The sequence below is a fragment of the Lissotriton vulgaris genome, chromosome 4_1 (genome assembly GCF_964263255.1).
Source record: "Lissotriton vulgaris chromosome 4_1, aLisVul1.2, whole genome shotgun sequence".
Lineage (NCBI taxonomy): Eukaryota > Metazoa > Chordata > Amphibia > Caudata > Salamandridae > Lissotriton > Lissotriton vulgaris.
Window position 1 is genome coordinate 1,560,150,617 of NC_141691.1, and position 23,116 is coordinate 1,560,173,732.

The following is a 23,116-nucleotide window of genomic DNA, read 5'->3' on the forward strand; positions in this document are numbered from 1 at the left end:
CTCTGTCGGTCTTCTTTGTCCTTGGGTTACGGAGACGCTGCACCTGGGAAGACGACCTCTGAAGACAACCCGGCCACAAGACACCACCATCACGGATAAGCTGGAGTTTGCCAGAGAGAGACTGACGTTCAGAACCAGGCCTACCATAAAAATAAAACCGAGTCTAAAGAAATATACTGGTCAGCCTATTACTGTTGCAGCACCTGTTCCCAGCATAGAGAGTGTACCCAGCCCCCCTCCCACGCCTACAGGTTGTTAATGGTCTCTTTGTTGTGTATAGTAATGGTTCGTTAATTGTCTAGTTTAGCGATGGTTCGTGTTGGTTAATGCGAAAGTAAAAGGAGATTGATAGTTTCGCTGGCAAGAAGCAGCACAGGAAACACTGAAGAATGTCTCCATGCAGGTAAGAATAGTTAGGTTAAATCTGTTCGCCCTCTTCCTTCCAAAATATCACTCAGAAGATGGAACAAATTGAGTTAATAACAGATATTGCTACATGATAACTATGTAATGATCCGATGCAGAGAAACATTTCACCTTTTAGAACAGCTACAAGTATTTAGCAAATATGTATACATTGTAACCCCATTTTTACTCCTTAGAATAACATTCTGCCAGTGTTGCAATTCACAATTTTCTATTATTGATCGTGGTTCGGGGAACAGTAATAGTTAATTGTACACAGGCTATTGTGCTATGCCTTCTCATTAAAACAAGCATTGGCTAACCCAATAGGTCTCGCCTATGTGAGAGTTATTGGCTTTGCTAATGTATTTTAGCCATGTGTACCACAGCGTGGCTAAATGTAAAGTCAGAACAAAAGCCCTATGATACTGACAGCGGTAGCCGCATCATGGAGCTTTATTTTTTCTGGAGGGCAGGCAGGACGGACATTGGTAGGGAGGAGACGGGCAAGTGGGGGAGGGTGGGAACAGGACAGTAAAAAAAGTTATATGACAAACCCCGGGCTGGCCACACCATAAGACTTTTTTGTCATGGCTGGTGGGGGCAAAGGCAACACAAACAACATGAGCTGTGAGGGTAAGAAGCAACAGGAGCACAAGGGTGGGAGGGGAAGAAGCAACGACAGCACAGGGGCACTAGGAGTAGAATAAACCAGACCACGGGGAGAGAGGGGAAGAAGCAAATAAAGAAAACAGTGCAAACAATGAAGGGACATTCAGGAAGTAAATAATTTAATGAGCCATGATTAATTATCCTATTTAGATTTAGACTATTCTCTTACAATATAAACACTCCATAGGAGCTTGAATACCTAAAACAGGCAAAAGCACGAGTTCACTGAAAAATATTCCTCTAGCCATAGCCAAAGCCTACTTTGTCTTGTAGTAACAAAAGGTAAGCAGCAAGATGTGCTGTCAAGCCAGGCATAAAAAATATCCTTGGTAAAGCCAATAGGTCTGCCATTGGCCACAAGCAGATTGGCTTGGTCGATGCTGGTTATGCTCTAGCATGTTTTTTCATTTAACTTTATTGCCGAAGGAGGAGCGCACTTGCCTTTATTAAAAAAACGAAAAATGGACTGAAATGACATTTTTACTCTCAAAAAGCGCACAATGCCACCCTGGCAGTGAGGGAAAGATAAGAATGCTGTGACTCAAAGCGAAGTTAGGCAATAGCATAAGTGAGCTGAACCGCTGCGGCACGTTGTAAGCTGCAGTGGGCCAAACAAATGTGAATGACATAACAGAGCAACGGATGAAAAAAGCAGTTTGGAAGTCCCTAGAAGTTACATTTAGTTTTAGTAAATTCAAAAGATCTTGGCTAATGCCAGACCTAAAATCGATCGCAAAAAGTAAATAAGGCCACTACTGACAACGTGTCTGTCCATATGTGTATAAAGGATTGCATGTGGTGCGTTTGTGTGCAAGTTGGTCAACGAGTGGATGAGGGGTGATTTGACTGGTGATTCTGTCCTCTGTTTGAATGTGATATGCCTTTGAATGCAGGCGGTATGTTGATGTGTGTTCTGCTGTTTTGGATTGGGCCAGTGGCTGGCAGCATGAAAGTCATTGTGTACGGAGCAGGAATGGCATACGAATGGCCCTTAAAGTGGTTGGTGCCTTGACGTGGCTTTACAGTTCACCTCCAATAGTCGAGGGTTCACTATTCTGATACGGTTATTAAAATTTGCTCTTTGAAGCTGGCACTTTTTGCTTTGCCAAAATCTCCAGTGTAAGTCTTCACTTCTGTAATGGATGGACTCCAAAGAAACAATAACATCCCCTCACAATTTTGAAAACTGAACAACGTGAGATGTACAGGTTGGTGTACTTTGCATTGATCCCACTCACTTTCACACAATGCCCTTTAAACTTCAAACTTTGCCTAAGTAGCTAAGATCACACATTTTCTTTAAGTTTTGTGAGGACAAGTTCTGGAATCTGCAGTGATCCATAAATTTCCTACCACCCAGCGTTCCCACATGGTTACACAAAAATGAATCTCGATTTGTGTGAGTGAGCCTAGCACCCACAATAGAAAACAGCACAAAATGCAACACGGACAATCAATATTTCTCACTCAAAACCAATGCTTTTTTTCTAATGAGAATACCTGTAGATTTTGACCCTTGATTGACCCCTATCAAGGGAACCCTACCAAACCCAGACAATGCTGAAAACTAGACACACTGTGGAGTCCAGAATGGTGAGACATGGTACGTTCCTGCCCCGGTCACTAGCCCTAGCGACATTAGTGAGGCAATGTTTTTATCAGGGCAAATGGGGTAATGCTGGGTACTGGAATTTTGTGCATTTCTGCTGGTTGCAGACACGTCCATCACAGAAATGATTTGAAAATGCTTAGTTATAGAAAACTTTAGAGGTTTTCAGAGCATTTTGGGTAAGAAAATGTTGTGGGATCCACACAAGGCACACCACCTTAGAATGCTCTGGCTGTCTAGCTTTCAAAAAGTTCTATGGTTGGTAGGTTTCCACCGTTGGCATCCAGCCCGGCTGCAAATACGGCAACTAAACCAATCACTGATCTCTGCACGTACTACTTTAGGGCCTTCTGTGGCCACTGTTTCTTGGCCACCCTACACAAGTGGGATACCGTTGTTATGGGGAGACGAGGGAATGTTGGGTGGTAGGAAGTTTGTGGCTCCCAGCAGATTCGAGAACTGTCACAGAAATTCAGGAAAATTTGTTTTTTAATCACAGTCTACGGTTTTCAAGGGAGGCTTGCTTCTGGGTAAGAAATCCTTGTGGTACCCAAAAAAGCCACACCACTCTACACACCCCTTGTTGTCTAGTTTTCAGAAATGTCGAGATTTCGGAGGTTCCTCTGTGTGGCAGAAGAGAAAAGTCCCCAAACCCTCAACTAACTAGATTGCGAGAGCAGTTTCGGCATTTTGGGAAAAATGTGATGTTTCAATGTTGCTTTTTTTTACCTTTCCTGTTGCCGGTGTTAGACCAACCCACACACGTTAGGTACCATTTTTAATCAGGCAGCTTGGAAGGGGAATGATCGGTGGTTGGAAATTTGTGGCTCTACACAGATTCCAGAACTTTCTTAAAGACATGTGAGGAAAACGTGTGCTTTAGCCAAAATTTGAGGTTTGCAGAGCAAGGAGGGTAAAAACAGTTGTGGGATCCACAGAAGGCACACCACACTGTACTCCCTCGGACATCTAGTGTTCAGAAATGCACAGATTTGATAGGTTTCTCTAGTTGTTGGCTGAGCTAGGGATCAAAATCAACAGTTAGTCATGGTGCCAAAAAGGGTCTGTTTTGAATAGAAAATGTCATCTGATCAGGTTATGTGTTTTACCCTTTCCTGTTACAGGAGTTGGGCTCACCCGCACAAGTGAGGTATCATTGTTATTGGGAGACTTGGAGGGAATGCTGGGTAGTAGGAAATATGTGGTTCCTTACAGGTTCCAGAAAGTTCCCTTACAGAAATGAGAGGATATTTTGCAATTGTAGTAAACGTTTGAGGATTGCAGGGCATTGTGGATATGAAAACGTTGAGAGATTCACATTAGATATACTACACTGGAATCCCATCTACCTTTCAGAAATGTATGGGTTTGGTAGATTTTCCTGGGTCCAGGCTGAGCTAGTACTCCAAATGAACAGCAACCCAAGTTGCTTAACAAGAGTCAGTTGTGAGTGGAAAAACGTAATTAGTCCATATTGCATTTTGGGCCCTTTTCGGTCATAGGAGCAATACCCACCCACAATACCAGGTAACACTTTTAGGTCTCACCTACGCTGCCTGCATGCGCTGCATACATAGGAGACCTTTAGCCATCGTTCAGCTCTTTTTCAAGCACTGCACTCGTGCTTGTGGTGGCATACACCTTTCTGGAGAGCGCAGGGGCAAGCCACAAGCACGAGTGCAGTGCTTGAAAAAGTAAAGATTCTCCCTGGCTCGCGTTCACCACTCACGGGCTCACCTCTTGCTCCCCCCTTTCTCTAAAAACAGTTAACTTTTGTGGACGCGCTTATGTTTTAGCGCTATGATTTCTATTATGTTTGCAACTTAGAAAGTACGAAGATCTCGATCTGTACAAATACTGTGCAAAAAAATGTGAATTGATTTATCTATGCATTTTCCCTTATGTTTTAAAAGTGAAAAGTTCAAAATTGCACTTATGCGTACCAAAAAATGCATATTTTATTTCCCCTTTAATTGTACGCTAAACATGTTCTCTAATAAATAATCACTGTCTTCACATTACAGCATTCCCTGCGTGTATTTGTATTTGCTAATCATGTATTCCTAGTTCAACATTCATATAGTCGCTTGATTTTATTTGTACAGACACAATGGAATTAAGAAGTTGAAAATTATTCTTACATTTTCTCTGTAATTACAAACAGACTCCTGATTTTATAGAAAACACAGTTGATAGCATATGCTCATACACTGCTTCATTTTTTTTCTTTGTTGCTTCGCGCTACCCGCTCGATTGAGAGTGATATTTTAATGCATTATTATGAAAGGAACAGCAACTGATTTTGTTGGTTACAGGATGGTGACTCCTAGCGCTGTCCCAGATGCTGTTGCCGTCTCTGGGAGAGCAGACTAGCAGCATCTTGTCTCCGGCACACATCAATGCATACACCTGCTGCCTTTGTCCCAGAGGAGGGCGCAACACCTGCTGCAGGCAGTGTGCCTGGCCCGGGGGGAGTCCAAGTTCTAGCGCTGCTGGATGACAGGACGGCGCGGGCCCCGGATTCCAAGTTAACTGGCTGAAGGCACCCTGGGGCTCACCGCACCCCACTCCTGCACCCATCTAGTCCCCGCTCCTGTTCGAAGACGGAAGACACACAATGAGGGATGTCTTGTCAGACGCTCATCAGTGTCGAAGGATAACAAAGCAAAACGTAACTGTGCAGATCGATTTCAAGTAGTGCGCCCTGATGCTCGGAATCCTCCCCGAACCTAAGAGTGAGGTAAAAAACCTTGGAGTCTGGCTAGACTCGCTAAATTTTATTACCCACACTAAAAAGGTTGCCGCCACCTGTTTTGGGATCCTTCGTAACCTGAAGCCGATCCTAACATTTTTTTGATCCTCCTACTCGCCAGCTCATAGTTCAGTCTTCCATTCTATCTCGACTTGACTACGCGAGCTCCCTACTTTTGGGAGCTAATCAGGCAGAGGTAGGAAGGTTGCAACGCGTCCAAAACGTGGCGGCTAGAGCCTTAATAGGGCTCCCCCGCTCTCAGTCGGTTTCAAGCACCTTGACCAAACTTCACCGGCTGCCCGTGGACAAGAGGATTCAATTCAAGACCCTCTGTCTGGCATTTAAAATCTTGCATTTTGCATCTCCCCCCCATGCTCTGTCCCCTTCTGACCCCTTACATCCCTAGGCGAGCCTTATTCTCTGAAGGTCAGCACCTAGTTGTGGCGCCTCGAATTAATCATGTACGGAAGGGAGGACGCTCCTTCCGCTACCTTGCAGCGAAACTATGGAACGCTCTACCACTCCAGATTCGGGGCCTACAGGATCTCTTGCCGTTTAGAAAAGCTATCAAAACCTACCTCTTTAGTTAAATCTGTTTTGTCATGTTACAGCCGCTAGGCCACTTCTGCAGTAGTCGCTTCTCCTGCTCATTAAAGCGCCGGGACGCCCCTTAGCTGGGGCAGCTGCGCGCTATAATAGCACCTGTAACATAACACAACATAACATGTCTCACAAACCATCATGCAGCGCTGACAGGTGGCTTTCCATTTAAATTAGAAATCATGCAAATGGCAGTGAAAGAAGGAGCAGGAGAAACTCTCACATGTACCCATCACGTAAAGGAGGTACACCAACCATCAGTTTTATTTTCTTCAGAAAACTAAAATATTTAGTGATATGCATTCGGAAAATGGATGTAGATTCACAAAAATGCCAGGGGTAGTGGAAGTGGCATCACACACCCTTAGAACGTCATGACATCAGAGGAAGTGAAATCATGTGAACCTATCACCATCCTCCCAGAAAACAGTCACATGACCATAATTCTAATGCTACCACGATAATCGACATGGCTAATGTTCCATAATAGCTACATGATTAAATAAATAACACAACACCAACAAATGGCTGGTTTAGATACCACATATCTTTTAAAGTGGTGGAGTGTAATATTGCCCTCATTTGTAGTGAATGAGTGAAGCCAGTGATCAAGCTCCTTCAGGTGGACTCAAGGGGCTTCTTCCCCAAGAACATATAGAAAAAAACTGGGCCTTACGGTGCATTTCAAGCACAATTTTCACATACATTTGTTAAAATGCCACATGCTCTAAAAGTGCTCTTGTTAAATATTTTCATAGGGTGCTGAGCGTATAAGACACTCCTCAGGAGTAGACACCCTTTTTTAAATAAAATGTGCTCTGTCTACCACTATATGTCAAAGAGTATTTCCATTGGGCCAAAATATTTTCATGGGTGCCCCATATATGCCATGGATGTCCTTATGCTAAAAATTACATGCACTATGCCAGTGCCAGAATTTTGTCATGGGTGTCCCATATGTCAAGAATTACCTCTAATATGCCAGTGCCAATATTTTGTGACAGGTGCCTGTCATGATAAGAATTGCCTGCAGCATTCCAGTGCAGGAACTTGCCATGGTTGCCTCCCCAAGCCAAAATTACCCTCAGTATGTTATGGACAATCGCAGACTCACAGGAATAATAACTATTTTTTACGAATTCACACTTCCATTCCATCATTTACACTCATTAACATTCATTCTCATTTTTTTGGACTCATGCATTCTCACACATTGTCTTGTATTCACTCTTTTTTGCTCATTCACACTCACTCATTCATACACTGACACACTCATACTTTCTCACTTACACAGTCACTGTTATACCCACTCACTCATTTATTCTCAGTGTGACTCACTCAGTTTTTCTAACTCATTCAAACTGACCAACTCACATTTATAAATCATAACATCATGTACAGTTCAAGTGACTATTTATTGTACGACCATGTGTTGAATCATGCAGGCCAAGCAGATGCCCACAGCACGGTTGCACATGAGTCCAGTGTCTACATGGCAGGATCTTGCATTGGTGTGACTGTGTACAAGACGATTCTTGTACTTGAACATTTAGCCAAGTGACTGAATAAAAGGACCTTGTGCTGATTGTATATTTGTGCTTGTTAGATTTTGTAAAGGCAGCCCTGCTGACTGTATATACTTTCATTATTCTACAGCGAAGGCCACCCATTAACACTTTGCCGGCACTTAAGTACACTGATAGTCTGAGGGTTGTGAGAGTGGTGGTATATAAGTTCTCTCAGTCACCCAATTTTTACCACAAACAGTAATATCTTGAATGGTTAATGTAATATAATCAACAATATGCTGAATAGCTAAACAAGGTCCCAAAAAGCGAGACCTATTGCATTGCAAATGCTTATTATAGGGAGATGCGGGGAAACACTATATGGTAAGGGAAATGTGTGGCTCCCCTCACCTTCCAGAACTTTTACTCACAAAAATATGAGGATTTTCTTTTTTCCCCACAGTTTTAGGTTTGCAAGAGCTTCTGTGTAAGCCAACCTTGTTAGAACCACACAAGTCACACCATCCTAGACACCCGAGAGTCTAGGCTTCAGAAATGTCTGAATATGGTAGGTTTTCCTGGTTGGTGGCTGAACTATGGCCCAAAATCTACAGCTACCACATTGAAAAGGAAAAATAGAGGCTAGACTGTGCTGGGTGAGATACAATGTCTCAAGGTCACTTTTTGAGGTATGTTTTCCCGCATTCACTAGACCCAGTCACACAAGTGGGGCACAGTCTTTATAAGGAGACTTGTGGGAACACAAAATGATAGAACATTTGTTTTTACTGCCCTGCATTTGTGTCTTTCATGTAAGGCAGTATGAAGGAAAGACGACATTTTGCAAAATGGCCTCTGAATCACAAGCTAGTATGAGTTACCATAAATTCAGAAATGTACAAATAGCCAATGCTACTAAATGTAATATCTGGGGTCTGGGGAAGTGCCTACCTTAGAATTTGCCCCAATTTCCCCTAATGAAATGTGAGTATTACTCGTAAAAAGTCCTTCGGGTGCTGCCGTACGGGTGCAGCATGTATTGAGCGTTGAGGCCTGAGGTAAGGTGTGTGTGTTTACATATTCTCACGAACAGTCTGTGTTTATACTTATTAGGTACGCAGCACTCCTTGAGCTCTTTATGTCCCCTGTGTGATTTTGCTTAGAATATATGGTTATATTGGCTACCGACTGCTGAGTTTTCCACTAAACCCCCTCACTTCAGCCTTCTGGAGGACCTATTGTCCGAGAGATTTCTTCCGTCTGCGACTGTAAGGTAACAAAAGATGTTAGGAAAGCCAGTACATTATAGTGTTGAAATGCATACGCTTCGACAAGGCATTATGCGCAAACTACCTTTAACAACCCTCCTGCGCCATATACTTGTTTTTGTCTTTCTAGTGCCATGCCAGACGGTTGCTGTGGGTCATTTACATTCGGCGTTTCCATTTTCTGGACAGTGTTCTCCTCTGAGGATTACCATGGTGCCGTGCAAGTTCCGGTCTCTTCATTAATGTATTAATTAGTGGCACTCATTCAGCACAGTTTATGTGCTTTGACCATTTGTAGAGAATATCCATGCAGATGACTTTCACACAGACCTGTCACAGTGTAAGTGGCCTAATTTATTAAGAAAGTGACAAATTAAGCAGGGGTGGTGTACTGGTGTTTTGCACCGTTTTTCACTAAATTAGGAGTGGAAAAAAATTTGCACCACATATTTTGCGCATCCCGTAAGTAGTTTATTTGCAAACTACAAAGTTTTGCGCACATAGTGGGACATACAGTTTGTGTCCCTTCTCCTGGGGGTTCTTAATGACCCCTGCGTGATTTATTTTTTTTTTTTTAACCCATGGCCTTTGGCTACATTTCCTTCCTCAACCCCAGACCGACTCCCTTCGATCCAGGAACTTTTACGTTTACTTTTCCGGCAGTCACTGGGTGTTTAGTTAAGCATTGCTGTTGTGGAAGTCAAAAAAGACTGTAGAATAAAACTGCCTTAGTATACAAGTGAGGGTGATTAGGACTCGGAGAATTGAGGAAATTACATGTTTTGAAGAAATAATGGTGAAGTAGGTCGCGGGAATCCTTGCTTCATTTCTTCTCACCTCGATCTGTTTGCACTGGAAAGTGACTAACAAACATTAATAAGGAGCTCAGCTCCATTCGTACAGGATGTTTTGTGTGTTTGTGCTAAACAGGTTCCTTTAATTTTGACGAAACATAGGAGCCGACATTGTGCTCAGGGGTCTTTTTTCTCTGCGCAAAAGGGGGGTTCGGTGGGGATTCCAGCATCTCTTAATTGATCAACCCCCCCCCCCCCCATCACCACCACCCCCACCTCCCCATGAAAGTGCTGCCCATTCTGTTCAGTCAATTCCTTATCAATTATTCATGTTGTGTGTGAAATTGAAATACACCTTTAAAAAAACAATTTATCAAAAATGGGACAGGCCCGGTTTCCATTCAGGCGCCTGTTATAAGTTACTCTGTCTACATCCCTCTATAACGTAAGTGCTGGTTAAGGAAATATATACAGTATGTAAGCATGCGAAGGCTCGACATATTTTACGCTTTTGTGTTTTATTAGCATGCTCTAATAAAACACAAAAGCGTAAAACATGTCAGAACCTTTACACACTTACACACTATGTGATGCCGCACAACAAAGAGTGCAATGCTGATAGTTACATAGTCAAGTAACATAAATGTTATGTTATTTAAATTTAATATAGTGCACGACTCACCCGTGGGCATCGAGTCGCTGTAACAAGTATCAGCAGAAAGTGAATTAAAGGAATTTAAAATAGATGGGCTTTCAGCAATTTCCTGAATTTGCAGTAATTCGTACAAGTGCGGACATGTAGTTCGTGGAAGCTTGTTCCAATAACAGATGGCAAGTTAAGAGAAAGCTCTTCCCCCTGTATCTCGCTAAACCAATGCGGGGGACACACAATAGGGCTTTTTCACATGATCTTAAGCTTTTATTGGGTGGGTATGGTCTACTTTTAGTTGGAGATATACAGATCCTTTGCCTTTTGAGCATTGTATATTAGAGAGCAGAACTTAAAATGCACCTCATTTACATCATAGCCATTGCAGCTCCTTTAGCAGCGGTGTCGAAGAGGTGCCAGGAGGAAGATTCAGAACAAGCCTGTTTGGACTACTTGTAATTTAGTTCCCAGCGTCTCATTTGCTTCCACCAAAAGAGCATTGCCATAGTCTAACCTGCGTATTACTAGGGCTTGCACTAGTGTTCTTCTGGCAGATTTGGAAGGCAAGGAAATATTCTGCGCAGAAGGCGCATTTTATGATAACATAATGCAGTGGTGACAAAAATGTGCTCTTTCATCGCGAGAGCTTGGTCGATTCTCATACCAAGAGTCTTAACAGATTGTTTGGGCATAGGGGCGGACTCCAGTTGGCAATGCCACCACTCATCTGACCAGACAGAAGAGGTTTTTCCAAGCAGAATAATCTCTGTCATGTCTACATTCAGGTGGAGACAACTTTCATTCATCCATTCAGAGATGGCTAACGTACCCAGGGCACAGCGCTTTTTTAGGTAGCAGTCAGGTGTGACTCAAATGTAAACATCAGCTGGGTATCATCTGCATACAAGATTATTTCAAAGCCATGCTCTACGATCTTAGCAAGGGGTGCCATATAGACATTAAACAAAGTGGGGCTCAGGCAAGAGACTGTGGGAACCCCCTGTCTAGTCGCATTTTGCGAGAGGAGTAGGGGCCCAGGAGGACAGTTTAATGTCTTCCTTTCAGAAAGTGGTCTCTAGCATCCTGACAAACCTGAGAAACCGTGTTGAAGGCTGCTGAGACATCTAATAGAACAAGCATGACCAGACTTCCTGCATCAAGTGCAAGTCGCAGAGAGTCAATCACCCATATCTGCCAAGTACCAATTGCAGCACCGGATCCCAAGCCCTCTTTGACAATTGCTCATTAACTATCTTGCATTCTCAAATTTGCTTGAAAATGCACCATTTCCCCCCTCTTTTTTCAAACATTTCCAGATGGAGAAACCCCCCTCAACCTTATGGTGTGTGGGCTCGCTAGACCACCTCAAGCCACTCACCACGAACTTTTACGCTCTACCACTTTCAAATCTCACAAGCTGCCACTGTCTGGTGTACATTTCAGAAATACATGGGTTTCCATTTCTCATTTATTTTACCACATGAATAGTTTTCTACTCGGTCACAATGAAAATCTATTGTACGTGTAGCTCAGTTAGGTGTTGACTCTGGGTACGTCTAGTTCTTGATAAACCTACAAACCATATATAAACCCAACAGCCAGGATGGACGAACTGATATAATGGTATACTGCTTTTGTAAATTGGCCACAGTCTCAAGAAGTTACAGGTCAAAATGTTGTCAAAAATGGCTGTTTTTGCCGACTCATTTATATTTTATTTTTTTAACTAAACAGTTATTTTATTGTGAAATTCTTGAGAAATCTACACAAAATTACCCTTTGCTTAATTCAGAATGTGTTTACTGTTCAGAGATGTATAGCTTTCTAGCATCACCCATGGCTTTCATATTCCTTTTCACCACAAAAATTTGGAACAATTGGCCACTTCTTAGTAAAAATCCAACACCGTGGTTAAAAACAAAAGTGGAAAAATAAACTGGGAAGATGGGGATTTAGCATAGCAAACATTTCATTAATGCCATATTTAGGGGGGAAAGGACACTTTTTTGCGGAGTATAGATTTGCCATATTTCATTAAAAAACAAAAAACTTTGGATATATTTTGGCTATTTTCCTCAGTTCCCTCGAGAAGAATCCAAAAACCCCGGGTACCTTTAGAATCCCTATGATGTTACGACACTTATGTGGAAAAAAGGTTATGGAGGCATGAATGTAAAGTAACACAAATGGCAAGAAGAAAATGCGATCAACACTGGGATAGAAAAGACTCTGCAGTTCAGGAGTAAACAGGATGTGCAAACTGACAAGCTCACATAAAAACAGGTTTTCCGAGATGCAGGCACACTCTTCCTCAGCAGAGCAACAGTATCAATTACGAAAGAACAGCGAAAAGAAGATGAACACAATGGTCATCTGGTTACATAGTTTGTAATGGTGGCGGTAAAGCCCGAGTTACAGTCAAAACACCCTTGCGCGCTCAGGGAATACAATACAAGAAAATGGAACGGAAAACAGATTAATACATTAAAGGTAAACTGACTCAGCTAGATTTAGCGACAACTCAGCTATTAGCTCTTTGAAAGAGGTTGCGGGCGTAAAAATTGAACACTTTAGAAATACAGATAAAGTGATATCGCAGGGGATAAACCTCAAAAAGTTAATTTTTATAAACCAGATTTCCTGGAGGAAAATCAGACACCAACAAGAGGAAGAATTGAAGTAATCAAATTAAATGAGGGCATTCACTGTAAAAGAAAAATATCGAGGCTCACGTTACAACTAACTAGATGAGAAGCTCAAACAACTTCTATTACATACTGTATCTGATGTGCAAACAATTTTCATTCGAAATGCTCGAAGGGACCCACCCAACATCATAAGGCAGTCTGGGCGCTCAACAAACGCGTGGCCTGACTGAAGGGCGGCTCATCCATTACCAAATTCTATAAATATTGGGAGCCCTTCACTAAAACAATAGAGACGTGTTTGAAGGGTGACATGAACAAACTGTTTTTTCAAGCTTATGAACCAAAGAGTCCTGAAGTTTCTAATTGACAGTAACATTTATATAGAAGCTGAACGTTTTTCCGTACAAAACATGCACTCCATCATACCCTTACAAGCAAATATGTAAGTGACAAAAAAAATTGAAAAGTGTCCTTTCTTTGAATGACTAAACCATTTTATTCATTTTAGCACCCAGGACGAACTATTAAGCACCCGCTTGACATGTTTTTGTGAATGTAACTCAAGGATTCTAAAAAAAAAAAGTAACTTGCGATTCTTATTTCACATCCTGATTCACAACACCTGGTTGGGGAATTTTGTATATATAAATTCACATACCATGTTGAAGGGCAGACAGATTATGACAGATTCTCTACCTTTGTAGGGTGAGGTGTAAGAACATGGGTGTTCCAGGGAAGGGCGGAGGAGTGACAATTAAAAATGCAAGTACACTCAAAGTCATAACTTTGTACATATTGACAAACATTCTTAACAGAGGTTTTCATCCTAAAACCATACCAAAAACACTACTCCCGCCAAATGTATTTTTTTAAGAGTGTAAAGAGGTGGAATATTAGAAATAAAATCCTTGTGGAGAAAGAAAAATATAGGTTGTGGGTGCAAAAGAACAAAACGTCCCTACTTATCCGTGTACAGTTTCCGAATCACATGAATATAAACTGGTCTGTAGCAGTAACAATGGAAGCCTAAAGCGATCAAAGAATTGAAGTAGTACTCCGGGAACCGTCTGTGATTCCTCAACACACACAGAACTATAATCTAAATAAAAGAGGCAATCTGCAGGTGTAGACTTGTGACTTTGAGTAAGGAAATGTGAAAAATGAAGCCATGCTGGAACAGAAATACCAACAATAAGGTGGCACCCTTAGCCCAATTATGTACCAACATCATGTCAATGAATTCCAAGCAAAGCTCGAGGAATACCTGGAAGGATTCTTTATATCTGAGTGATGAAATGCTGATGACCTAGTCACCATTCGAGCCCTGAAGATAATGCTTTACAAAGCCTCCTGGAAGAGCATTTCACATGTGCCCCTGAAGGCATGCATGTAGGCCTATAAAAATAATCCCCAAATGAAACACTTCTAATTTAAAAAAACACTCGCAAAGCCTCATTCATAATGGTTGCATACATGATCATGCGGTACACTCCCCTCCCCTGAAGTTTAGGGAATTTGCTCATCTAGAAAATAAACAAGCAGTGTAACACATCATGTGCTTGTCTTTCACAAACAGCTGGAATATCTCTGTCTCAAAAGTCTTGTAGAGGTCGATCCCTCCAGTCTTACTTCATGGAAGCGAAGTGCGTGTCTAACATCAAAATAACATGCACAAAGGAGAAACTGTCCCACTGAAGCTCCACGTCTGCTGTGACTTCACATACTCTGCTTGAGACATGGGTTGGGGGCTGAAAAGACAGACCGTTCTCAATGGCAAGAAATGCATTTTTAAAATACAGTGCCTCATCAAGTTAAGTGCTCAAAAGTGATATAGTCAAACCATTTAAAGAGCCATTATAATAGGATTAGCACCAGAGAAGGGTTACACAATGTATTCTGAAATACATTTGGGCCAACTCCAAATACTATGAAAGTTTGCAAAACTTTTAAACCTGTTGTACTCAAAAGTAAAAAATTGATATAAAGCATAACAGGCATTGTCATAGCGAATAGGTCTCGCATTTTGGGAACTTATAAGTGTTTATCCATGCAACACTTGATGCTGTTGCACCAAGGATATTGTGCTGGATAACTAAACACTTATAAGGTCCCAAAGGCGAGACCTATTGGCTATGCCAATGCTTGTTTTAACTGGCCCACCTCTAGGATGTGTCCATCTAGGACACTTAAAGCCACTCTTTCACATCATAGCTCTCGGGACTAAAGATGTGGTTTAGCTTGTCCAGACTAAAAGGTTTACATTCTTTCTCGTGATCTTAATCTACAGTACCTGTATACTCGTTTTGTTTTCCCCCAAAACCATGTGTTTCCCATTGGAAGCTTATTTGTAAAATACTACATACATGTGTCTCTTCTTTTACAAAAAATTGCACCAAGAAAGTCTGCACCTGTGTTGTCCAAGTACTGCAGAAACCCTGTATGTCAAGAGAGACTGCCGGTTCCAACGTGCCAAAGGTTTCAGGTCACTACCCGAAGGAGAGACTGAAGTTGTGTTAGGTGGGTTGGAACCGCACAGCAAGGGAACTGCCCCTGACTGACTGAAGGGCTTCTGAGGATGTTTTGGATGACGTAGCACTTTCACTGGGCTCCGGTCAGGGGAGATGAAAGGACTTCTACCCCACTGGATAAAGCCAACTTACGTCTTCATGATATGGGAGCTGCTCCAACAACTGAGAAGGACTCACGCAGCACTGCTCAGGAGAGAGAGCCTGTGCTGCCGGTTGGGCCGCGAGCAGCCCGACTTCTCTGAAATGAGCAGGACTCATGGGTGCTTGGTCCGAGGGCAGTCACTACTCCACCCAATTCCTCCATGCTGTGAGAGCTGGGCTAGTTGGGCCCCAGGGCACTTACTTCTAAAAGGTGCTGCAGCACCATATAAGGACTTTTGACTGAAATCCTAAAGAGTCAAAGGGGAACTGCATAATGGTGTGCATTACCTGGATGCAGCAACCAAGGAATGGAGAATAGCACCAAACATGTTGCACAAAGGAGGGTGTGCCACAAAACTGATAGCAATAACCGATAGTAACCACCAGCCACTGGATTAACCGCTAATCTTAGATTCCAGAAGTATGTACAACGCCTCGTCATGGATAGCAAGCGCTATATATATGCAATCATAATGCAGTTCAATAAGGGAGGTCAATTTTGTGGACTCCATAGGGATAGGGAATTACACTGTGGGCTCCATTCCGAATGGAGCCATATGTCACCCACCCTGGCGCAACAGTGTAAATGTATTTCACTCAATACAGCATAAGATACTAGATAAGTAGCAGCCCCTAATCTAGGCCTGCTCCGCTAGTACAGGTAAATACCACACACATTTTAGATGGTACTAATAGTGAGAGATGTTCATCACACACAGTAGTTCACATAAATTCATAGTGATTATTTTGTAGTCACTTGTAAATATACAGATAAAAAAAATTAATTAACCTGGGCAAAAGCACAGTGAAAGTCTGATTTCCGAATAATGTTGCATTCTCTTGATTAATTATCCCTGCTCATTCACAACAGGGCACCTGCACTGCCGCCTATTCCCCGCTGTGTAGTTTCAACACACAATGAGAAACCACAGGACTTAAACCCAAGCTTAGGCACGAAGCAACAACAAAAAACTGCAGCTGACACAGCTAAAAAGGAATATATTGTTGCTCTCCGAAGAGATGATGTCATGGTAAGTCATTGTTTTTCCACATTTAAATAACAGTGAGCACCATTTTTGCGTCGAAGACACATTTTGGAGAATCACTTCTAGTTGCCGCGGCTTCACGTTCGTTGCTCATCGGATTTTCCTCAAAGTGCAGCGGACAGGCTCCTCTTAAGGCACACATCGTTTATTTTCACACCTCCACTTTATAGTGGCATTTCCTGTGATATCTTCCTCCATTCCCTAAAGATGACTCAGGCTCCAGAAGTATGTCAATAAGCCAGGCCAGGCTGAAACGCACATGGCTGGCTTGATTCCATGAAGCGAATAGCAGCCCAGTTCTGCTGAGTCAGCAGACTTGCTGTCAGGGGTGAGGTCAGGTGGAGAAGGCGCAACCATTGTGAAGGAGTTTGAAGCCGGTAACCTACACGCAGGAAACAGCTGATGTGTTTCTACAAAAAACAAATCCCACTTTTATTTATTTGGGGTTTTCTGCAACGGGGGCACGATCAAAGGGGTAAATAAGCGTCATTTCGATGGAATGGATGGACGTGAAGCATTTATAAGTTTACAGTTGTCCTAAGTAAGTAGATGAGTGCATGAGCTGTCATTAAACAGGAGGGATAGGCAGGGGAGCAAAACAAAACAAGCATTGGCCACGCAGCCGTAAAAGTACCGCTGCGCGGCCGCAAATTTAAATAATTAAAAAAACAAGCATTGGCCGCGTGGCCCTAAAAGTAAAGCGCGCGGCCGCGAAATGAAATAAAAAAAAAACCCGAGTGGTGCGCACGTGCGTCACCGCAAGTGCTACCTTGCCGGCCACCACCTTGCTATTACGCACATGCACACGCACTCTTGTGCGCGTGATAGTAAGCTGGTCGCAGGGAAAGTAGCACTTTTCAAAGCAGCTACTAAATGTCTCGGCCAGGCCAGCGCATGTGCTGGATCAGGCCAAGACCTAAAAAGCACTTGCTAAACATACCCCAAAGCATAGACATGTTCCTTTTAGGTAGTAAGAAGTGCTGCATTTCAGTTCTGCATTTATTAAGTAGAGAAAGTAGGGAAATTCTGCAGTACTTTTTCAAAATACCAAAAGTGCCCACTGCTCGCGGTGTTTGATCCACAGCAGCACCAGAAATAAGGATTTATTTTGTCTGACAAAACACAAGAGAAAAATCTGAGCGACAATATCAGAATGTACTGTATTCGATCTCTATAGTTTAGGTGAAGGACAAAAAAGTAAATGCGCGACTAAGATGGGTGTGTGAACAAGCGGCTGTAGAAAAAGAAATAAGTAGTTGCAGAGACATTTAATTTTTTTTTTTAAAACACGATGAAAGTGAGGTCTTCACTGGTTAGTTTTAAAGTTCTACAAAGAGAAACATTTGTGTTTCACTAACAATAATCAAGGCCTGCCCAGTAAAGGTTGAAATTTCTCAGGGGGGTAACCCCCTTTTTGGCACTAGCCACCAAACGTTTTCATGTACATTCGAAATTCTGAAAGACAGACCGAGCGATGGCCCTAATCTTGGTTACTTTGGATTCCCCGCTCCCCTCCTGCTTCCCTCCATGCCCCCTTCCCATCATCCTTCCAGGCCCTCACCTCGCCACCAGGCCGCCTCCGGAAGCAGCCTGCTCGCACAGCTCACCTGTCCTCTGTCCCCTGGCTTCCCTTCTCTCCACTTATCTCGCACAGCTTTCTTCTCTCTCCTTCCTCTTTCCTCTATACTCCCGCTCTTTCGCCCTCTTGGGTTCTGCTCTCTCCCTTTCCCATCCCTCCCAAATGTCGTTTCCACGCGGTTAGATTTATTGCGTCCCCCGTTGTTGGGTATACATGTCTTGCTTTTGATGATCGTCCGTCTCTTCTGTTCCCATGATGGATATTATTTTTTGGAACGGATGCCAATAAAGAATTACAAAAAAGAAATGAAGGAAATACTGACGTAAAATGCTATATCCAACTGCGTAAAAGCATATACACGCACAATATTGGTCATAAGAGCCATAGAAGATAGATATGAACAGACAAAACCCATTGGAAGAGACAAACGGCATGCCAGGCACAGATATGTCAAGGGAATTTTTAATCTAAACAATGGACGATACACTGACGAGCAAAAAAGTGCAGTAAATGCGCTCGGTGCTCACCAGTGATTCACATACACACACATTATATAAAAGCCTTAGACTGAAAAACCAGGAATTCCAAATGCTCAAAGATAATCAAATTATTGTTTGGTTTCCAATATTTGCACACAAAAAAGTCCCCGAGTCTTATTATAGGTTAAATGATGGAATATACTTAGCAGTGCCCTTTTGCCTTCTTGCTAGACCGTCTCTTTTTAAAAAGGTACTGTACACTAGCCTTGGCCTGGTGATTCAAACTGGCCACTCATATATTGAATTGGGACCTCTAGCCTGCCTATATTCCTTCCCTCACTGAGCATTCTTTTGCTCTTTGTAATTACCCCAGGTTCTAGGTAGAACACTTAGGTATACCCTTGTACCCGTGGCATGCTATAGTGAATTTCGAGCCATTGGAACCTGTTCTTATAGCAGATTCTGTAACTCTAAACACCTAATAAAATATAATTTCGGCCAAATTAGCAACACAATACAAAAGTGATAATAATTACAACAACAAGGAAGTCCAATCACCAAAATTATTTAAAGTAACCACAGACTTCAAAGAAAGGCCTTACGACACACTGCAACCAAGAGATATGTCACAGAGTACTCTGGGAGAATTAAACACTGAGCGACAATTTCTATTGCATATACTATCCAGCATATAAAGATGATCAGAATGCATATGTTATATCACTTACCACTGGCTCCATATTATGAATGGAACCATTTGTTAACCTGAATTTCTAACTTAAATTATGTTACACTCCTTAGCTTCTACTTTCACTCTTTACCATTGGAAGTATAGGTTTAAAACTACCAACATACAAAGAAAATATTGACTAAAAAGTCAGGACTCGCACAATCCTGTACACATGACATGTGACCTGTTGCCATCTATAATGGCATTTTTTCTGAGAGGAAAATAATTTTCAAGTAAAACCACTGTTGGAGAGTCAATTGTAATTTTTATTAGAGGTAGCAGGTGGCTTTGGGATAAGATGACCTCAGGAACAACTCTCATGAGGCAAGGGGCACTTGGACGTCACATTGGGTCAGGAATCAGACAACAAAACAGGTTCACTGCTAGGGTGACCAACCGTCCATAAATTTCACGGACAGTCCGTAATTTCAGCCGTCTGTACGTTGTCCATGAAGGATTCTTTAACAGACGCCATTTGTCCGTAATTTTAACCGGTCGCATCACCCTACAGCCGGCACAGCTTCCACCCACCTCCCTTACAGACTCCGATGCAGTACCAAAGCTCTGATACCCAGCAGCATTGGAGAGGCACAGCGGGATGGCAACCCTCACACCTCCAGCCCTTGATGAGCTGTTAAAAGATGCTTGAAGGTGACTTAGAGGGAGAGGCTGCAGCCTCAGGAGCAGGGGCATCTATTCAGATTTTTTTTTTAAATGAATGCGTCATGTCAATGCAATTTAGAGGGGCCTCACACAATCCCTTTCTGCCCAGGGCCCCAAACATCCTAGAACTGGCCCGGATTACACCGAGGCAGCACGTGGTTCTCTTCACAGAGCTTAATTACTGTTACTAAATTCTAAACAAACCTGCAGTCTGTAATATAATAATTAAAAAAAATGGCACAATCGCACCCACACTGATTAACATAGTATGGAGGACAATCAGTTAAATCAGTTCTCTTGGAGTATCTCCTTTAAGCACTGTACATCACAGGGGGGAATGGAAAAACTAACATTTTGGAAAGAATGCCTGTCTTCTCCTTGTCTTGTCCTGGAGGGGTTGAGGAGCCCTACCCCCACCCTGGAAGAGACCAGGAAGATACTAGAATACTGCATGCCCACCCCTGTGCCCACCCTGGTGGATCCTGTTCCCCCTCCTGTGATGGCACCTGCCCCCCCCCCCCCCTTTATGGCTCCTGTTCTCCTCCTGTGGTGGATCCTGTCTCTGCCCTGGGTGGCTTCTGTCCCGGTCCCGGAATGACTCCTGCAGCGAGGGTGAAGTTCTTGATGGGCCTCTTCTCAAAAAGGCTCAGATCAAAATTAATATGAAAAGGTGTGCGAGTGAGTAAGTGAAGAGATGGGTGGATGGCTGGATGAATTAGTGAAAGGGTGAATGGATGAAAGATTGAATAGATGGATAATGAGAGAGGATGAATGGATTGATGAGTGAGTGAAAGGATGAAAGAGAGAAAAGGTAAATAGCTGGATGTATGGGTGGAAGGGTAGCTGGATGGGTGGAAGGGTAGCTGGATGGGTGGAAGGGTAGCTGGATGGGTGGAAGGGTAGCTGGATGGGTGGAAGGGTAGCTGGATGGGTGGAAGGGTAGCTGGATGGGTGGAAGGGTAGCTGGATGGGTAAAAGGGTAGCTGGATGGGTAAAAGGGTAGCTGGATGGGTAAAAGGGTAGCTGGATGGGTAAAAGGGTAGCTGGATGGGTAAAAGGGTAGCTGGATGGGTAAAAGGGTAGCTGGATGGGTAAAAGGGTAGCTGGATGGGTAAAAGGGTAGCTGGATGGGTAAAAAGGTGGATGGATGAGTGAAAATGTGGATGAGTGAGTGGGTGGATGGATGAGTGAAATGATGGATGGATTGATGAATTGATAAGTGCAAGGGTGAATGGATTTATGGTTGAGTGAAAGGGTGGATGTAAGGATGGATGAGTGAGTGAAAGGGAGAGTAGATGGACAAAAGGATGAATAGATGAGTGAGGATAAATGGATGACAAAGGATGGATGAGTGATATGGTCAATGGATGGATTCATGAGTGGATGAGTAGATGGGTGGGTTGGTTGGACGGATGGAAGGAAGGATTGCTAAGTGAAAGGGTCGACGGAGAGAGGATGGATGACTTAAAGGGTGGAAGAATGAGTGACTACCATTGCTGACACAGATTACGCAACAAGCATCCAGACCAAAACCCTATGCTGGCTGCCATGTAGTGACACTCCACTACACACACAGCATTGGTAGAGTTAGGCAATGAAGGTTACAATAACCCCACCCGACAAAACACCTCTGGGGGATAACCCACATCACACAAACTACCCACTGACACCAAGGAACAAAATCGGTAGAGAACCTCTCCAGGAGGAATCACAGCCACAGACAGCCCGAGGCAAAGTAACTGGCCGACGCAGTGCCTCGCAAATAATGAGCAACTCCAAGTGTATGCAATGAAAACCATCATAGACAACAATATGAATCAGTGACACGAAAACGTGCGTTTGTTTACCTTGAACGCCAGATCAATGTGGAAGTCTCTGGCTCGAAGGAACCGAAGCAAGAACTCGTCTGACAAACCCAGGGGCCAGCGCGAGCCCTCGTTCTCAGCTTTCTGCCGTATGACAAGGATCGCCTTCTTCACTACTGCGGTGTGGCTGGGCAAATCGTTGAGTTTGGGGTTGCCTCTGTTGAAATCCGCGGGCTCTTCGGACATGCTGCGGTCGCTGAATGAAACGTATCAGACAGGAAGGGGGCGGCAGCGCTCCCACACCTTCCCACTCCTCTACGTCGTCAAAGGTGCCTGAATGAGGCATGCCGATAGCTGCCCTAACACACCCCGCAGCTATGGGGAAAGTTATCCGCCCTCCCCTATGGATCCAGCCCTCCTCCTTCCCGGCCTCCAGGGTTACAGCAGTCACGTGACGCGCGCGCAGCCGCAGCAGTGGTTAATCCGCCCAATGCGAATGCCCTGGAGATCGTGATCTGATGAAATGTGATGTCGACCTCTTTGCTAACGATCGCAGGTTTTCGCAAGCGACCTTTATCGTTGCACTCGTGTTTGTTGACAGTACTGCCTCCTTCCGTACTGTGAGACCGCTTCACAAACAGTGGTTCTTGCAACCCAAAAAAACTAGAAGCGTTTCAACACTAAGCCTCATTCGTGATTGAATTCACCCCTCCCATAGTTTCTGAGTTCAACACGGTTGTTGGTTGGGGGAAACTATCTCAAGTTTTCTACTTTTATTGACACACAGGGATTATTTACTGGCGATCCGAGTATTAAACTGTTAAAATCCATTCGGTGACACCATCCTGAATACCAAGGCAAAGATACCAGGAATACAATTTCGAGCATATAATAATTTTCATAGTACATGACACTGGTGCTCGCTGTTCTTACGAGGGTCTGTGGCCTCCTGGTAATCCTTGAGTTGCTGCACCCGTGAAACACGGAGTGATGAAATCCAACCCCTCTAGTTGTCAGGATATCTATCATCTGTCCTTTAACTGACAAAGGGGTCGCTGTTGCTTTCCTGTCAGGCCCCCTTTGGCCCGATGACATCAAATATGCGGCCCCCATCTATATGTTTTGGACGCTTTGCAGGGCTGGTTCCTCCTTTGAGGCGCTGCGCCACTCATATATAACATGTGAATAAACGTATATATTTTAAGGTTTATTTTATTCTGCCTGCTGCAGTCAGCCTTCA

At 43.3% G+C, this 23,116-nt stretch overlaps 1 protein-coding gene across 1 annotated transcript in view; it reads right to left on the minus strand.

The window, feature by feature from the left end:
* TTPA (alpha tocopherol transfer protein) overlaps positions 1–22,303 on the minus strand; it is a 133,593-nt gene extending 111,290 nt beyond the window's left edge. Inside the window, exon 1 of the mRNA XM_086965800.1 lies at positions 21,919–22,303. Coding sequence (XP_086821926.1) covers positions 21,919–22,122 — 204 coding nt within the window. The 5' untranslated portion in view covers positions 22,123–22,303. The remainder of the gene's footprint in view (positions 1–21,918) is intronic.
* Positions 22,304–23,116: the final 813 nt, after the last annotated feature.